Source organism: Zea mays, chromosome 5 (assembly GCF_902167145.1).
Source record: "Zea mays cultivar B73 chromosome 5, Zm-B73-REFERENCE-NAM-5.0, whole genome shotgun sequence".
Taxonomy (NCBI): domain Eukaryota; kingdom Viridiplantae; phylum Streptophyta; class Magnoliopsida; order Poales; family Poaceae; genus Zea; species Zea mays.
Window position 1 is genome coordinate 160,048,114 of NC_050100.1, and position 17,174 is coordinate 160,065,287.

General features: G+C 46.4%; 1 protein-coding gene across 1 annotated transcript; it reads left to right on the forward strand.

Moving 5' to 3' along the window:
* Positions 1-7,595: 7,595 nt before the first annotated feature.
* Positions 7,596-11,876, forward strand: LOC103627117 (uncharacterized). Its single transcript, XM_020537736.2, has 2 exons — positions 7,596-9,024; positions 11,312-11,876. Exons 1-2 carry the CDS (start codon positions 7,683-7,685, stop codon positions 11,539-11,541), a joined length of 1,572 nt encoding a protein of 523 aa, XP_020393325.2. The 5' UTR covers positions 7,596-7,682; the 3' UTR covers positions 11,542-11,876.
* Positions 11,877-17,174: the final 5,298 nt, after the last annotated feature.

Below are 17,174 nucleotides of genomic sequence, written 5' to 3' on the forward strand. Positions count from 1 at the left end.
CGTTACTGCTGACCGTTGCGATTTCAGCCGTTGATGTGCAGGGGCGAACCGTCCGGACAGGGGCGCGGACCGTCTGCGGTCAGCAGAAAAGGAGCAATGGCTAGGAAGTGGTTGGAGGCTATAAATACAACCCCAACCACCTCCATTCACTACATCCAAGCACTCTACTGATTCACATTCAATACAAGAGCTAGTAATCCATTCCAAGACACATTCAAAGCTTCCAATCTCTCCAAGTCCCACAATTAAAACAAGTGATCATTAGTGCTTAGTGACTTGAGAGAGTGTGATCCGTGTGTTATTTGTCGCTCTTGTTGCTTGGTTTTCGTAGTCGTGCTTTCTTCATCTCTTTCTCATCCTTCTTAGTGAATTGTAAAGCAAGCAAGAGACACCTAATTGTGTTGTGATCCTTGCGGGGTCTTAGTGACCCGTGTGATTAAGAAGAAGCACTCAACCGGTCTAAGTGAAAGGGTTGGAATAGACCCGGCCTTTGTGGCCTTCTCAATGGGGACTAGGTTCTTTGGAACCAAACCTCGGTAAACAAATCACCATGTTCATTTGTGTTGATCTCCACTCGATTTGTTTCCCCTTCAAAGTTCCCTTGCTCATATTGAATTGAGTTGGCTCCCAAAGTTATCCGCATTGATTGAGCAACTCATAGCAAGGAGAACTATCTTCCGCACTCCGAATTATTTCTAACGCTAACCCCGGGCATAGTGCGTGTTCAAAGTTTATAATTTTCAGGTTTTGCCTATTCACCCCCTAGGCGACTTTCACTGAGTATGTTGATGTGTACTCACCCTTGCTTTCACAAAACACCAGGTTGCCTTTGGTGCAATCTATGCTCAGATAAAGAAGAAGAGGAAGGCGTCAAGGAGGATCTCCAGGAGTTAAAGAATTTCGATGAGTTTGAGGATTAGGCTAGCGACCTCCCCCAGTCAGCTGCTTGGGGTGGGTTTTTACGTTGGTTATGTTTCTGTTATGTGCACTTTGATTTATATTGTGTTTATGAATCAAGTCTGTAAAGGTTCTAAATCTTGGCCTGGGTCTGGTGGTCAATCTCAGTGAACTTGAACTTGTTGAAAAGCTCGTCCACTATGAGAGTCTCATAGTTGGGTGGCTCGATGATCGCCGAGACCTTCACCTCCCAAACCCTCTGATCTAGAGCATGAAACAACTTCAGTGCTCTCTCATGAGCAACATAGGGAACTTATGCCTTGTTAGCACACATCTTGTTGACAATCGACTGGAACCAAGAAAACACAATGTCGATGGTCTCTCCAGCCAACTGCACAAAGATCTCGTACTCTCATTAGTACATCTTAAATAGTCTGGTCTTTACATGATCATTGCCTCATGAAATCTTTCGAGGGTGTACCAGATCTGGTGAGCTATAGCCAAATGTCTAACTCGCTCAAACTCATCAAGCGAGAGGCACGAGAACAAAGCATTGCGAGCTTTGTTGTTTGAATCATGGAATTCCATCTCAATTGGAGTGATCCTAACACTCGCAGTATCGAAAGCAGCATCGAGGTAGATTTTCTAGACACGGTACCCAATACTCTTAAGATATGCCGACATGTGGATCTTTTAGTATAGGTAGTTCGTCCTATCGAAGAACAGTGGCTTACAAACATCATGTTCCATGTCGCCTTCGTGGATTTCAAATTGATTAGGGTAATGAAATCCTTAACTGGCTCTGATAGCAATTGAAGGACTGGTGAGGCGAGCAAAGGAGGGGGGGTGAATGGGAGCCAATCATATTTTGTTGCTAAAACTAAAATTGAGCACTTCACTTCAATTGAGATGAAGAAAGCGCTCAAACCAAAATCATATCAGAAAACCAGTGATCTCATGTTTTCAAAATGTTTCAAATACTCACACGAGATCAACAAACAAATTGATCGCAAATCGAACACCGAAAAGTCCGAATAGGTTCAAAACTGTGTCGCGAACTAGTGTTGATTTCAGTAACACCAAATTCAGTTCTAGGATGCGAAACAGAACCAAACGAACTCCAAATAAGATGAAATTTTACACACGCCTTAAAAAAAGTGTTTCCAAGATCTTCACAAATTTGGAGCTCAATCGAACTTGTAAATCAACCGCAGATCTAAAATACAAACAGAATTGGGGTTTTCTAGAATGAACTCAAAACGAGATCAGCTAAGATCACAACCACAAACTGCACCAACAAGGAGTAAGTAATGATCCTAGAAGTATATCTCACCCTCCAACAAATTCCAACAACACCTAGAACACATGAATTCGATGGTTCTTCTCAAATCAACAAGATAAGAGAAAGGAAGAACTCAAGAGCAAAATACTCCAAAAATTCAGCAAAGGCACAAACTGAGGTTGAAGCCAACCGAAAGTTGTGCGCCAAACCGGTGACCCTTCCTCTGATTGATCGTTGCAGATTACAAGACATAGTCGACATAACAAAATCACTACGGATCTCCCGGCTAAACTGGCGACTACCTAGAGAGGAAAACTTGGAGTTCTAAACAAGAGCACTAGAACAAATGATAGCTAAGAGATGTTGAACTAAACAACCCTCCCTTCTATTTATAGAGAATTATTTTCATTTCCTAAACTACCCCTATTTACATAAAGCCTATGCACTCCACCGGGGGCGAAATGAACCAACTCCTAGAGTTTTCATCTGACAACCACACCATTCACACAACATTGTTTCACCTTAACGCATCCTCTGTCATCACGCCACGTGTTGCCTCCAGTTTCCACTGAAACTACCACCGCCGGGTTTTGAGACCAATCCTAGTCGAAAACCTGCCATCCGTAGCTCTAGGTGGTTTTGAGGCTCAACCACAAAACTGTCATGAGTATTGCACCGCGTGCGTGTCCCCCACATCCTGGACACGTCTCGCCAGCCCTCGACTACGCTGACAACACGACCCGCTCTACCATGTCCTCTCGCGAGTACGTGTCCTAGGTTTCAGCCACCACGGCTAGTCACCTAGCTGCTCCAGTCCATCAGCCAAGACCCAACACTCGTCCTTCACCACTCTCGGCCCATCAGCACGAGCCTGCATGACCTTCACCTCAGCTGTTGATCATAGACCCTATGCTCCACACCTGAACACCATAAGCCGACCGACATGGTTGCTCAAGCATAATCTCACGTCTCGGTCAGTCCATGACTCGACCCGAGATGCTACCCGTTGATAATCATTCATCATCAACTCGAACCACAAGAAACAAGTCAACCTTGTGATCGCAGAGCGTCGGCGAGTGGAAATCGGGAGCGTAGGTGCACAGGCGGCTGTGAATCGGTTGTGAATACGGTGAGATGAAGTTTCGCGCGACCTTTTCGGTGTTTGACAGTGTAATATTCAATTTGTAAAAAAACATAGGAAATGAAATTATTTCCTTTATATGTGTTGCCTCTACTTATTAACACATGTGAACACCACATTTAAAAGCAAATAATTAACTAATAACACCAAAAATGATCTATGCATCATGTTGGATTTTGTGTTGTGCATTCAATATTAGAAATATTAATAGAAAATATTAATGTACAAGTAAGGATTTAATCTATATTACAATTTAGAGAAATTGAAAAAACATCTTAAAGAAAAAAGAGGGAAGAAGAAAATACTACATAGTATAAAATAAATATATAAATAAATTCCTCCCAAATTGGCATTTTCAAATTAAACACTCAATATGAGTACTAAATAAATTCCTCCCAAATTGGTTTTTTCTTCCTATTTTCATTTCTTCAATAGGCACGCGGTCAGAGATCACTTTCCCCTCCCACTACTTGGGAGCTCAGCACACTTTCACGTTCTATTTCACTACCCACTCGGGTTCTTTTCACCTTTCCCTCACGGTACTACTTCGCTATCGGTCTCTTCTACCGCGCAGCCCAACCGGAGTTTGGTGCCGACACGCGGGACCCACTTGTCGGTCTCACATGTGTCTCAACGTGCATCACTCTCAGGTGACCGACAAGCCAACCCCACGGGCAGTCTCATCCCGCGCGGCCTAGGTGCTTGGGTCGGCGCCGACACCAGGCACCCACCTGTCGGTCTCGAGTGGTGTGTGCGCTTCTCTGTACTCAACCGCGTGCACCATATTGCTGACTGTGCCCCCCCACATGTCAGATCTGCCTGCACCATCCGCTGGCAGTTAGCTCACTGCGATTGTCGTGCCGTCGTGGCCACGTCCTCACATGGACTCGTGCCTGCATTGGCTACAAATGTGGTCGCCCCTGCTATCGTCGCGCCCCCCTTAAGCGCCTACATAAGGATCCACCACAAGCAACCGCGATGACCACGCCATACTCTGCCGTTGGAGACGACGCAGCTACCGCATAGCTACTCACCCCCTACCACCAACATGTACCCGATTGGAGCCACATATCCTTGCCTGGTCGTTGGGGGAGTCGTTCGGATCCGTTTCTCGGCCAACCGTGCCCTGAGGAGTGTGGAATTCCTCACCGGACTTCTCCCTCCGTTGTGGAGCCACTGCACATCATGGATTGGCCCTCTGCGCTACTAAACTCTGGTAAGTTTTGTCCACTCACGTGTCCGCCATGGTGTCTGCTTCCTTTTACGCATAGTAGAACTCGTGGTAGAGCCTAGAGCCTCAGTTGGGCGTCGCCCCGACGAAGCGCCGCCGTGGGTAGGTATCGCCACCGTATCGGCCGGACGAGGGATAGAATACGGCCTTTGGCCGTGCGATCCGAATTGGACGATCAAGATTAGAACCAAGGTACCGGTTTGATCAAATCAATCTAGAGCGTTAGATCTAGATCGGGCATGTGCAGGTTGATCCGGACGATTTTAAATCCGAGGCATCTGTCCGCGATCCGACGACCCCCATCGCACACCGAGTCATTATAAGCTAGATCTAATGTGGGCCCTCGGTTGTTGATCGAACGGCCAGATGCGAAGAATACCCCTTCGGTCGCACAAACTTGCAAATAAACCCCCCTGATTCCATAATATCAACCCGCCGTCCACCACGACTGTGGACTGAATCTAGAAAATCTTACACGCTAGCCCCTGCGTTTCTCTGTTTTCTGCGCATAGACCAGGAGATAGAGAAAATAGGGAAAATGAATTTAGAAATTGGTTTTGGGTATGAAAATAATTGCAGAAACTCATTTAATTCCTAGAAAATCCATATTAAATCCAAATTGATCCATTCCAATGGCATTTATTTTGTATTAATATTGTCTATCAACTAGTAACTCTGTTTAGCCACAAAACTTGGATTAAAATTATTCACTTGAGTTATTTTATACTAGGTACTAAATAACTTAAGAAATTCATAACTCAATAACCGTAACTCTGAATTTAGTGTTTCTTTTTCCTATGATCTCGTTACGATGCATAGATTATTATTATATATTTTGTATACATGTTTGGTGTGATGTTAATTTCTCCCTTGTACCATGCTTGTTTGTATTGTGGCGAGTAGAAGAGCCAGTGGCCGAGGATTCCGGTGTTCAGCAGGTAGAAGTTGTTGAGCAGGAGCTCATCGAAGGCAAGTTGTGCCCTTGACCACTTTTATTTATCCAATAATGTTCTTTATAATCATTTTATCATGCATAGGCTTAATTTTGATGGGACCCAAGAGGTCACCACAGTCTGGTTATCTTTATACATTGTTTACCCCTGAATTTTTGGGTAGTCTTTGCTATTGCTATATATGGTTTTAGGTGTTGATATAACTATTACACATGATCATTCTTTATTACTGTTCTATTTCTGTTCATGATAAGACAACTAAGTTAATTGGAACATCGAGCTTAACTTAAGAAACACATGCCACCACAAGGGTGGAATGGGACGCCCTTGGCTGACTAACTAGGAAAGCTAGTGGATGACTACCTTACCCGATAGGGGCAAGGGCAATAGGGGAGTAGGCGTGTAGGGAGGTTCCCGGGTTGATTTTGCTGCGATGTCGGTCAGACGGGGGATTCCTGTATTGCTCTTCCTAGAAACTGTAGCTGATTTTCTGAAGCTAGTGGAACTTTGTAAAGGCCTTGTAGTGGATTCCTAGCCATTCACCTCGGCAGTGTCTAAGGGCCTTGAAAACCCAGGATAGATGGGATACACGACTTGTGGGTACAGGGTACAACCTCTGCAGAGTGTAAAATTGGTATACTAGTTGTGCTCGTGGTCATGAGCAGCTCAGGACTCTCGCATGATTAATTTATTGAATTAAATTCAATTTGTCATTTGCATCACATTGGGATTTATTATTAATTTTGATCTATTATCACTCTGGTTTGGTATCTACTTACATTTAATAACTGCTAATAAAGCTTGACCAGCTTATTAAAAGCAATGCTCAGCTTTAACCCTCATTTGTTGATCAGCCTTACACTTCACATGAACTCCCACTTTTGGCGACTTCATGCATATTATTTCCCGCAACTTGTTGAGCTATGATCTTTGTGAGCTCACCCTTGCAATATATAAACCCCCCGCAAGAGAAGAACAGGTGGTCCAGCAGGAGCCTTACAATGAAGAGTACGAGCTCATCTAGATGGTGTCTCCCAGTCAGCTTGTTGGCGCAAAGGAATAATATTTAGTTCGCTTTATTGTTATCATTTATTTCTGTAAGACTTCCGTTATGTAATACTGATACTTGTGACATTTATCTCTATACACTTTGTCATTATATGTGATGTTCTTCTTTGACGCACATATGAGACGCACTCGGCTTTATCCCTTAAATCCGGGTGTGACAGACAGGTGGATAGGGCCTTGACTGTGAGCTTATACATTTAGGATCTCAGAGTTGGAGCCCTATATTAATTTGTTCTAAATTTATAAAATAGGACCTCTCTTGGAAGCTATTTTCTAATCTAGAATCTTATATTTTAAACTAGAACTTAGTTTCAGACCATTGTTGGAGTTGCTCTTACGCGGGGAGTTTCAGACCATTGTTGGAGTTGCTCTTATGCAGGGAGGAAAAAATCCAGTAGCTTCTTTTACCGTACCTCCAATTTCACTCCTTATTTCTAACTACCGCATGTGTCAGTTGCTTGTCTTCCTTTTTCCTTCTTCACGTGACTCACGTGCACCCCACCCAGGGTCGGCTCTTGGTTTTGGAGGGACCTAGGTCAATGTTTATCTATATTCTTTCATTTGTATTGTAAATTAAAATAGAAGAAAATAAGAATAGTAAAACATTTTTAAATCTGTACAATTACCTTAAGTAAGAATAAAATTTAGGGTATTAAAAAAATTCAGATTGCGTATAGTTCTAATGTCTCAAAATAAATAACTTTGTCGAGTACTTGAAGCAAAATATGTAAGATCAATGTTCATATCAATGTTTTCCAATATATCCTTCTCGACAGAATATTAAAAATAGTCTTTGGAAAAAAAACTAGGCCCTCTTGCTTCGGCCCTAGGCGGTCGTCGCTCCCGCGGTGGGCCAGAGCCGGCCCCGTTGTTCCATGCTGCGCAAGCGGCGGAGCAAGTTTCCAGCCTTCCAGGAGTAAAATCCCCATCGCCTGCATCCGTGGATACGCAGCGCACCACGCCCGCCTCCTCTACATAAAATCCCCATCGCCTTCCTCCTACATGCGGCAACAGCCACGATCACGAATTCTAATCAAACGATTCAAACTAACACAACCGACTCGCGTCCCCCGTACGTCCCCGCACCAGTGCAGCGCCTCGCCACCAGCCATGTCATGGTCGGGGCCAGAACTGGCGAAGTGGTCGCGTGACGGCCAGGAAGCGGAGCAGGAGCCCGAGTCGGTGCCTCGTCGCAAGTCATGGTCGGCGCCAGAACTGGCGCAGTGGTCGCGTGCCGGCAAGGAAAAGGAGCAGGAGGAGCCCGAGTCGTCGGAACCTCAGCGCAAGTGGGTGGCCCTCGTCTCCGTTGTCGTCCTCCCCAGCAACGAGGACGAGCGGGCCCATGAGATCATCCCCGGCACCGACATGCTGATGCTCGACCTCAACGACCCGCCGCTGCCCTCCTACCTCGTGCTTCACCCCCGCGTCGCCCCCAATCCCAGGCGCACCAACGAGCCACTGTCCGCCTACATCCTCGCCGCCGACCGCTCCGGCTGCATCCTCCTCCAGGTCGTCGAAGGCAACCGCCCGGACTTCTTCCTCTGCAACACCCACACTCGTACCGTCACCATCCTCCCCCCGGTGTCCTCCTATACCCAGGCCAACGACGTGGGTCTAATCTACCTCCACCTCAGCATGGGTCTAATCGCCGACCCGCAGCACAGCGGCCACTACATGGTCGCCCAGCTCCACCCCACCACCTCCTACTCCCAGCCCAACAAGCTCCTCTACTACTCCACCGCCAAATGCCGGTGGTTCGCCAGGAACCTCAGCCGGGCGCGGCAACAGGTCCGCATGCGCAACCCCAACTCCGAGATCGGAGTGCTCGCCCACGACGGACGCCTCTGGTGGTTCTCCCCCGCCTATGGAGTGTTCTGCTGCGACCCCTTCACGCCAGTCCCCGAGAGCCCCGCGCTGCGCTTCATCCCGCTCCCGGCCGGCTCCGAGATGGCCGGCCACGTCGCCTTCGACCGCGTCATCAAGCCCCTCGTCCGAAAGCGCCGCTGCGTGAGGCCCAGTGAGGGCAAGCTGCGCTTCGTCGAGATCCGCGGCCTCTCCTACAAAGTGCCCGTCGACGAGTCTAACCCCACCGTATGGATGTGGACGCTCGTTGACCCGGAGGTCCCGAACCCCTGGACATTCGAGTACGAGGTGGCCTTCGCGGAAATCTGGGAGGACGAGACCTACGCCGCCGCCGGCCTGCAGCCGGGCGAGGTGCCCGACGTCGCCCTCGTCGACCCCAACGACCACTACGTTGTCTACTTCTTCCAGGGCTCGAAGCTCTTCGGCCTGGACCTGCGCGAGAAGAAGGTCGTCGGCTGCGAGGAATGGCTGATAGACCGCGATCGACTCGAGTACCAATCCTCCCGCCCCATCGTCGATGCCTGGGAGCTGTCGCCACCACCGCCATCGCCACCCATTCTTTCGGGCGATGACGACTATTCGACAGACGGTATGCGCGCGAACATTTGCATTGCCTTGCGTTACTGAATCGCTCCAATCATATGCATAAATCTTAACCACACTGTAAATTTTTCTGAATTTGGCATGTATAGAACACTCCTTCTGTTTGGCATCGGTCTTTATACATTCCTTTACATGTCAGGTGACAGGGGAGTTTGGTGTACATGATACACATATTTAATTATCACCATCTAAGGTCTCTAAGGGTGTGTTTGGTTGAATGTACAAAGAGGGATGAGATGAGGCGGCCACGTTTTCTATAGTGTTTGGTTGAGAGTCAAGCGAGGGCGAGGTTGAGCACCGGAGTGATTTTTGGGGGCGACGTGATCCCAAAAAATCGAGGGGACGGTGGCGCCCCCGACTCATCCTACTTTGACTTCAAACCAAACACACCCTAATAACATGGGCAAAACACCCGCTATCTATTACCTAAACACGGACACGATTTACCCGATCACTAATTCGGATAGCAAATCAAAAAACCCGATTCAAGTTTGGATAATTCAAGTTATGAATCTTGGTACTCCTTTTTTTTCCAAATTACCCGAATTACCCAAACTCTTGTATTTTTGCAATGTGATTGTAATTTTTTGATGTACTAATATATATGAATAATAAACTTCAATCAATATGTATAAGACTTATACGTAGTGTGCAGTACAGGACTCGTCTTTTTTGCCTAGTATCACATACACTAGGCAAATCCTCTTTTACACTCGGCAAAGACTTTGCCTAGTGTTGCACTCGGAAAAGAGAAGTCGGCAACGAAGGGATCGACAAAGTGTCTTCGCCGAGTGTCATTTCTCGGGAACTCGGCAAAAACTTCCCCCCTCGGGTTTAATGAAACCATGTCAACTTTTTATCACAGCTTCCACGTATGATATCATGACATCTCGACATGTTTATGATTTTTTGACTTTGTTTGATTTTTATACAATTTAAAAACAACTGGACTATAAGTTTGTGGTCATGTTTAGTGAACATAATGTTTGAAACTTATGGTCTGTTACCGAGTAAGGCCTCAAATTATAATAAATAACATAAATATCATTTTTCCATTCATTTTTCCATCATGTGAATGACTTGCAGTTCCAACTTGAATTATCAAAAGAATTTCAATTAAATGAAATAAATTTAGTAAATATAGCAAAAACTTTAAAAAATTTACCAAAACTTGACATAGTACTAGGTGCTATAGAAACACATCATAAAAAGTTTGGAAGAAAAAGAAAAGAAAAAATATTTTACCGAGTGTCAAAAAAGACACTAGGCAAAGAGACTTTCTTTACCGAGTGTCGAAGTCAGACACTCGGCAAAGTTAACGGTGGATGGATGGTGTTAGCTGACGACGACAATTTATCGAGTGTTTTTCTTTGTCTAGTGTATGGCACTAGACAAACTTCCGATTTGCCGAGCGTTTTTCTTTGCCTAATGCCTGACATTACTAGGCAAACTTTCGATTTGCCTAGTGTTTTGCTTTGCCCAGTGACGGACACTCGGCAAACGACTGACTTACCTAGTGTCTTGCTTTGCCGAGCGTTTTTCTTTGCCTAATGCCTGACATTACTAGGCAAACTTTCGATTTGCCTAGTGTTTTGCTTTGCCCAGTGACAGACACTCGGCAAACGACTGACTTACCTAGTGTCTTGCTTTGCCGAGCGTAACACTCGACAAAGAATATATTTGCCTAGTGCCCGTGAATTCACACTTGGCAAAATATTTAGTGCTAGGCAAAGTTTGTCTCTCCCGTAGTGGTGATGTGTTTGTGAAAGCAGACTAACGACAAAATTATATTGTTTTGTTATATGTAATGTTTGCTTAGTTTTTATTATCTTTACTTCGTGATACTACAATCAGATAATTTAGGATCACCTGAATTGAACCCGAACTTTTGGATACCCGAAGGGTAAAGGTTGTAAACAAGTATATTTCGGATCCTAATTCTCATTACCCGAATTTTCAAATATCCGACCCGAAAAAATTGGGTAATCCGAACACCCAAGCACTCTCTGGTTACTCTATATATTTTGCAAAAAACATCCAACGAAGTGGTGAAGTGTAGCGGTGGAAGGTGGTATTTATAAAATATAACGAGCAACAAGAGACATTAAATTTGAAATGGATGATAAGTATTTAATATATGTACTATGTACACCAAACACACATGGATTTGATTCATGAATCACATGGCTACGACTTCCACTAGCATCTGGATTTGGAATGCTGATTGCTTGCATGACCCTTAAGTATCGCTGCTCCTTTGCATGCATTTGCAGATAAAGATCAGTCGGAACTGCCTTGCACCGAGGAAAAGAAGCGCCAGGTGGCTGAGTCTGTTGAATCTTGGCTAAACCAGGCCCGGTTGGCGTGGACGAGGGACGCGGACGTGGACGCGTCCAACTGGAGGACATGGAAGATGGCGCCTCCACAATCTGATGAATCATCTGTTGACGCTGGTGGCCAAACTGAAGATGAGCCGGAGATACAGTTACCCCCTTCCCCGTAACTAGCAGGTGAGGTGAGAGAGACAGAGAGAGCCCAGAGCTCGATTCGTCGTGTCAACACATGTGGATGCTTCTTTCGATCTTGCGTTATAGTAGATCAGCCTGCAGCTTTGTGTCAGTCATCTGAGTTGATGAAAGCCAACGAACAATCACACTGCGACCGTTGTTATCAAGATGCGCGTGCAGTTCCCCAGTACTGGAATGCCAGTCCTGTTGTTACTTACCTTTTTTTTTTCTGTGAATGGATTGACTGTGTCTGTTGGGCTGTGAGAACCTGCAATGTGTTGCAAGTCGACCAGCTGATACAAATGGTATTCAGTTCTGACTCTCCGTGTTCATTCCTTAATTCCTTTGTCCTGTCCTTTCTGCATGTTTTTCTGCATGTACCATGCTGCCCAGCCCGATCGAACACCATCGTCGGCGCCGGGCGGCACGAACCTGACGTCCCGCAGCTGCTTTCTGTAATCAATTGGGGCGTCGTCCGCGTCCACGAACAGCTCCGACTCCGCGCGCTGCCACTCCATCGATGGGTCCCGTCACCGCCAGATAGTCCACACGTCAATCACGAGTCACGACACGACCCTGTCGGCTCAGGATCAAACGTCGTTGGGTCGCTGCTCCCTCTTCCTCGCTCTATCACGAAGAACACGCGATGAACACAGGTTTTAATTTGGCGCAGCACAGAGAATTGGTCATAGGATAATCTGTTGGGCAGGGCATTTTTTTCCGTTTACAGTGTTGTGTGATGAGTAGTGGGCCGGGGCTTAGTTCTCGGACAAGCTGTCCACGTCCCTTGGCTGTGGGATGGCGCAGCGAATTTGAGGGCGTGGGCGCATGCATCCGTGAGCTTCTTCTCTGTAACAATAAAGGCAGAAGGAAACTAGAAAATGCAGCTGTTCGTGCGTTGCGCCAAAACCTGTGTTGATCGCGTGTTCTTCGTGTGAGAGAGTGAGAAGGAGGGAGCAAAGACCCAACGACGTTGGATCGGCCTGTGGGAACCGGTCACTCTAGCGACTCCCGGTTGCATGCGCAACGAGAGGCCAAAAATAGACTATAATAATTTTCGACGGTCATATATAGCTCAACCACCGCAGGCAGAAGGCCAATTGCGACAAAGAGCTCGACGGAGGATCTGTAGGGCGGCCTGATGAAAGAAAGAAGGACAAGTGGAGGCACGACGAAGTGCTGGTAGCCACAACGGGCCAGAAAGGAAAGAAACCGCCGACCGAGGAAGCCACCGACCATTTCGAGAAACTGCTCGAGGCCCCCATGTCCGAACCACCGCTATCCGGTCCGACACGCCTATAAGGACTATGGGTTGCAGAGGAAATTCCTAAGCAAGGGAACACCGCCCGAGATGGGCCAAACCCCAGCAGAGTGACAAGAAAGGGAAAGTGGGAGCTGCTTTCCCCGATGAGTCAGAGTGTGTGCTAATCTTCGGAGGGTCAGATTACTATGCACCGAGAAGGCATCGAAAGTTGGAACGACGTGAAGTACTCTAGGTACAACAAGCATCCCCGACCTTCCTCGATTGGTTTGACCACGCCATTACTTATGATCCTACCGATCACCTGGAGCATATCCTCCGACCCGGGCGATACCCACTCATTGTCAGTCCCATTGTCGAGTCAGTGCAACTGACGAAGGTGTTGATGGATGGAGGGACTAGGCTCAATATCCTTTAGTCAGCCATGCTCGACGCCATGGGCCTCGACCGAGAGTGCCTCCGACCGATAGGAGGGCCCTTCCATGGGGTCATACTAGGATGACGAGCGACCTTGCTTGGGTGGATTGACCTCCCCATTACCTGTGGGACGTCGGCCAACAAAGAGGAGACATCTTTTATGCCAAAGGGGGAGAAAAAGTTTTTGGCAAAACTTACTTGCCAAAAAGGGGGAAATATTGAAAATTAGTTTTGATTGGACATAACAAGAGAGTTTTGACAAAAGGAAGAAAATTTTCAAAATCTCCTTGCGTTGCAAAAATCAAAAACAAAAGTGGTTGGATATGTGGTCCAAAATTTTAAATACTATTACCATCTCACACTCTATCAAGTGTTGAGCAATTTCAATTCACATCTTATAAACACTTGAGAACTAGCAAACTACTTACAATTTTCAAGTTTCATAAATGCTTTGGTTGTGTTGGCATCAAATAACAAAAATGGGAAGATTGAAAGGGAAATGGGCCTTAAATCCATTCCAATAATTGTTTTGGTGCTTGATGACCTTCACAACCATATAGACTAACTAGTTTGCTAACTATATGATCACAAGTTCATAAGAATCAGAATTGAAGATTCAAGTTGGAATCAGCTTAACCCAGCCACAAAGCGCATATAATGGAAGAGCTGAATTATTGGTAGTTAAACCACCTAGATAAGTTCTAAAAGCCCAAGTGTCGAAGTTAGTATTTTAGAGCTAGTTTTGAGCCTAACTGAGAACCTGAGTTCGTAAAATCAAAATGATCAAGTTCCATGACTTAGTCTTGTTGAACAACCTCTAGATATGTTTGTCTAAGTCATAGGAACATCCTTAAACATAGCCATATCAAATTGAAGAAGGATTACCCAAAAATGAGTTAAGCTAGTCCGTCTCTGGTGCACCAGACCGAGTATGTAGAGAGGTCTAAAACCAGGCATTGGTCAGAGGGAGCACAGGGGCACACCAGATCGATTTTCTAGAGAGGCTATTTTAAAAGGTTGAAGTTGCTGGCGCACCAGACCATTCCGGTGGCGCACTAGACCAGTTAGGTTTCAACGATCAGAGTTCTAGATTCAATGGCTAGCTGACGTGGCGCCTGACGTGGGAAGGTCTAGTGGTAGACCGACCCGGTCCGGTGAGCCTGACAACACTACTCTCCATCAGAATGGTCACCCTTAATCTTGTAATTCTAGGCTAAGGTGTATGTAACCACAACTCTATAAACAGGTTATAATACCATTGTTATGGGAGTCAATAGTTTTTGTAATCTTGAACCGGTAATGTCTTCTTACGGAAGTGCACCCAAAGATATGTGTGCCGCAAGCACTTAAGTTTCTTTGAGAGACCTTCAAAGGTACAATGTTCTGAAGGTTTCACATATTGTTTCTTTAGTCCTTTGTTTTGGACAATAAAAAACAAAGCAAAATGGGAAATTCCATTCGAACTAAATACTTATCTCCATTATGTAACATTGCCTTGTATTTAATATTGTTTCTCACTAGTTTTCTCATCCAAGCCTCTATCCTTGATACCTTAGAGCCTATGAAAGGTGAAAGGAGAGGTCTCCTACTTTAATTATGTTGCCCTATTATGGTTCATTGTAGGAGTTCTAACATGTAACCAACAAACTCTAATCATGTGTTGATGATTTTGAATAATAACAAGAAGCAAAAATGCTTTATGAAAGCTGGATTTGATTAATACGATGAGATTTTCATAGGGATTGTAATGATATGATCGTTGAATTTTTGAGAGTTTTGTGTATAATGCATATATTGTTTGGAAGATTCCCTTTTTGCACCATAATGCGATAGTATCTTGTTCTCCATCTAATTTGATTTTGCACATGATGTTGTGAATACTATGGCTCAAATGTAACAGCCATGGATAGAACTTGGTGATGGAGATCACTATGATAAAGGGTCATGACATCTCACATTTAATATGATTATTTGTGATGTTTTATTCTATGTCATACTATTCATCCATGTATTAATGTGATAAAATGGATTTTTTTCTAAAAAATAAGAGTTTATTTTAATGACATTTCAATCACTGCGCTTATAGAGATTATGATCATTATTTGATAGGTCTGCCAAAGTAGAGTGCCATAAGTTGTCTTAATTTGATAGGGTGGATGTCGGGCATATGTTTCATAGAATTAGTTTGCTTAATGAGGCTATCAAATTGGATTTGGGACTTGGTCATATGATATTGGGAGCCAGGGCATTGGATGATGTCGGGGGTGATAATTAGAGACACCCGAATTACCCCCTAACAAAAACACATAGAGAAATAAGGACTAAACTACTGAGGGGTGACAGCAGAGCCACCTATAAAAAGCTGAGACGTCCCCCCGAGGGCCTCCCATCTCGAACAGGGCTCCACCTGAGCCGAGGTCAACACTACTCACCCCGTCTCGCCCGAGGCTGCCTCAGCCTAGTCCGTCTCGCCCGAGCCAGCCTCAGGCAGTTAGGATAAGGGAACCCGAAAATAGGCAGGGGATATGCACATTTAATGCGTGTGCTAACCCGCGCTGTGGCAGCGGAGCACAGTTGTGGACAAGACAACGATCACGTCCAGCGCAGCGACATGATTACGCTTACACAAATAGTGTGCGCATGCCGTCTGACGCCCTCCGATGGGATGCCTAATACATCAAGTCGAGCAGGCGAGCCCTCGGGCGCAACCTCTCCTCCTCGCCCGACGTCAAGCTTAGCCCTAGAGCGAGTTCTCCACCTCGCCCGAGCTCGGCCTCGGCCATAGACTACGCCTCAAATCCCACAGGCAGCCACTCCGTCCGACTGTAGCGCACGTCGTGGGACAGCTCGGCTAACGCCTCGAGAAGACTTCCACATCAACCAAGCAGGGGCTCTAATCTCGAAGAGTGCAGCAGGGAATCTCGATGTCATCACACACCAGGACGATGACACACCCCGTAAGTAGCCTTTGGCCCATACCCCGGCGCTGTTACAACCACTATGACATGGGCGGCCTCCCCCTTGGGAGCTCGGACGTACGGATGACCCCTCGGTCTCGGCTCTCTATACAAAGTCAGTAGGCACGAATCTACCGCATAATACGTCGTCGCGTCAGGCGCCAGGCAACTCTTCTTCGAATACAAGACCCGACTTCACTATGGATGCCCCCTCCTTGGCGTATAAATAGGGCAGGGGACCCTCCATGGAAGAGGAATCCACAGATTGACATCAACGCCACACGTCCACAACACATGTAGACGAACTCTCGCTCTCGCATTCTGTCTTATATATTGGCACTTGCCTCAATCATCTCTAGGGACTTGGGGACTTCCCCTCTCCCGATGTGCTTGTAAACCCCTACTACAGGCACCACGGTGCGAGTAATATAAGCCTCATCCTCTCTGATGGAAGTAGGGCCTTGAGTAGGCCGAACCAGGATAATCACTTGTGTCTCCTCGCACACCATCTAGAGTCAGCCACATGGCACATTTACTGGTTGGTTAACGACTCATGGTCCAAACACCGGCAGTTGGCGTGCCAGGTAGGGGATAGTCGCGTAAAACACTCCTAGTTCTCGCCAGCACTCTAGATGGCAGGTTTCCACCACCCACTCAGGCTTGGGATGGTGATCATGTTTGGGAGTCTCGAGTTCATGCCTCCCGGCATCGAAGATGACATGATACTCCTCCCACCTGTCCCTCTTGAGCATCTAAGCTCCCGTTGCCGCCCCTCTTGTCGCAGGAGGCAGAGACGTAACAACCGTGATCGCACCGCTCATGGTGCCCCGTGCACTGGAGGAGCCCCAGGATGGTAGACGACATGGACTCCCTCTCGAGGGACCTAGCCAATGTCAGCATTGCACCCAGAGCGCCACCAGCCGCACCTACACTGACTCATATGGCGCCACCAGCTTTTTGGTATGGGCAACACCAGTCCCCACGCCGTCGAACA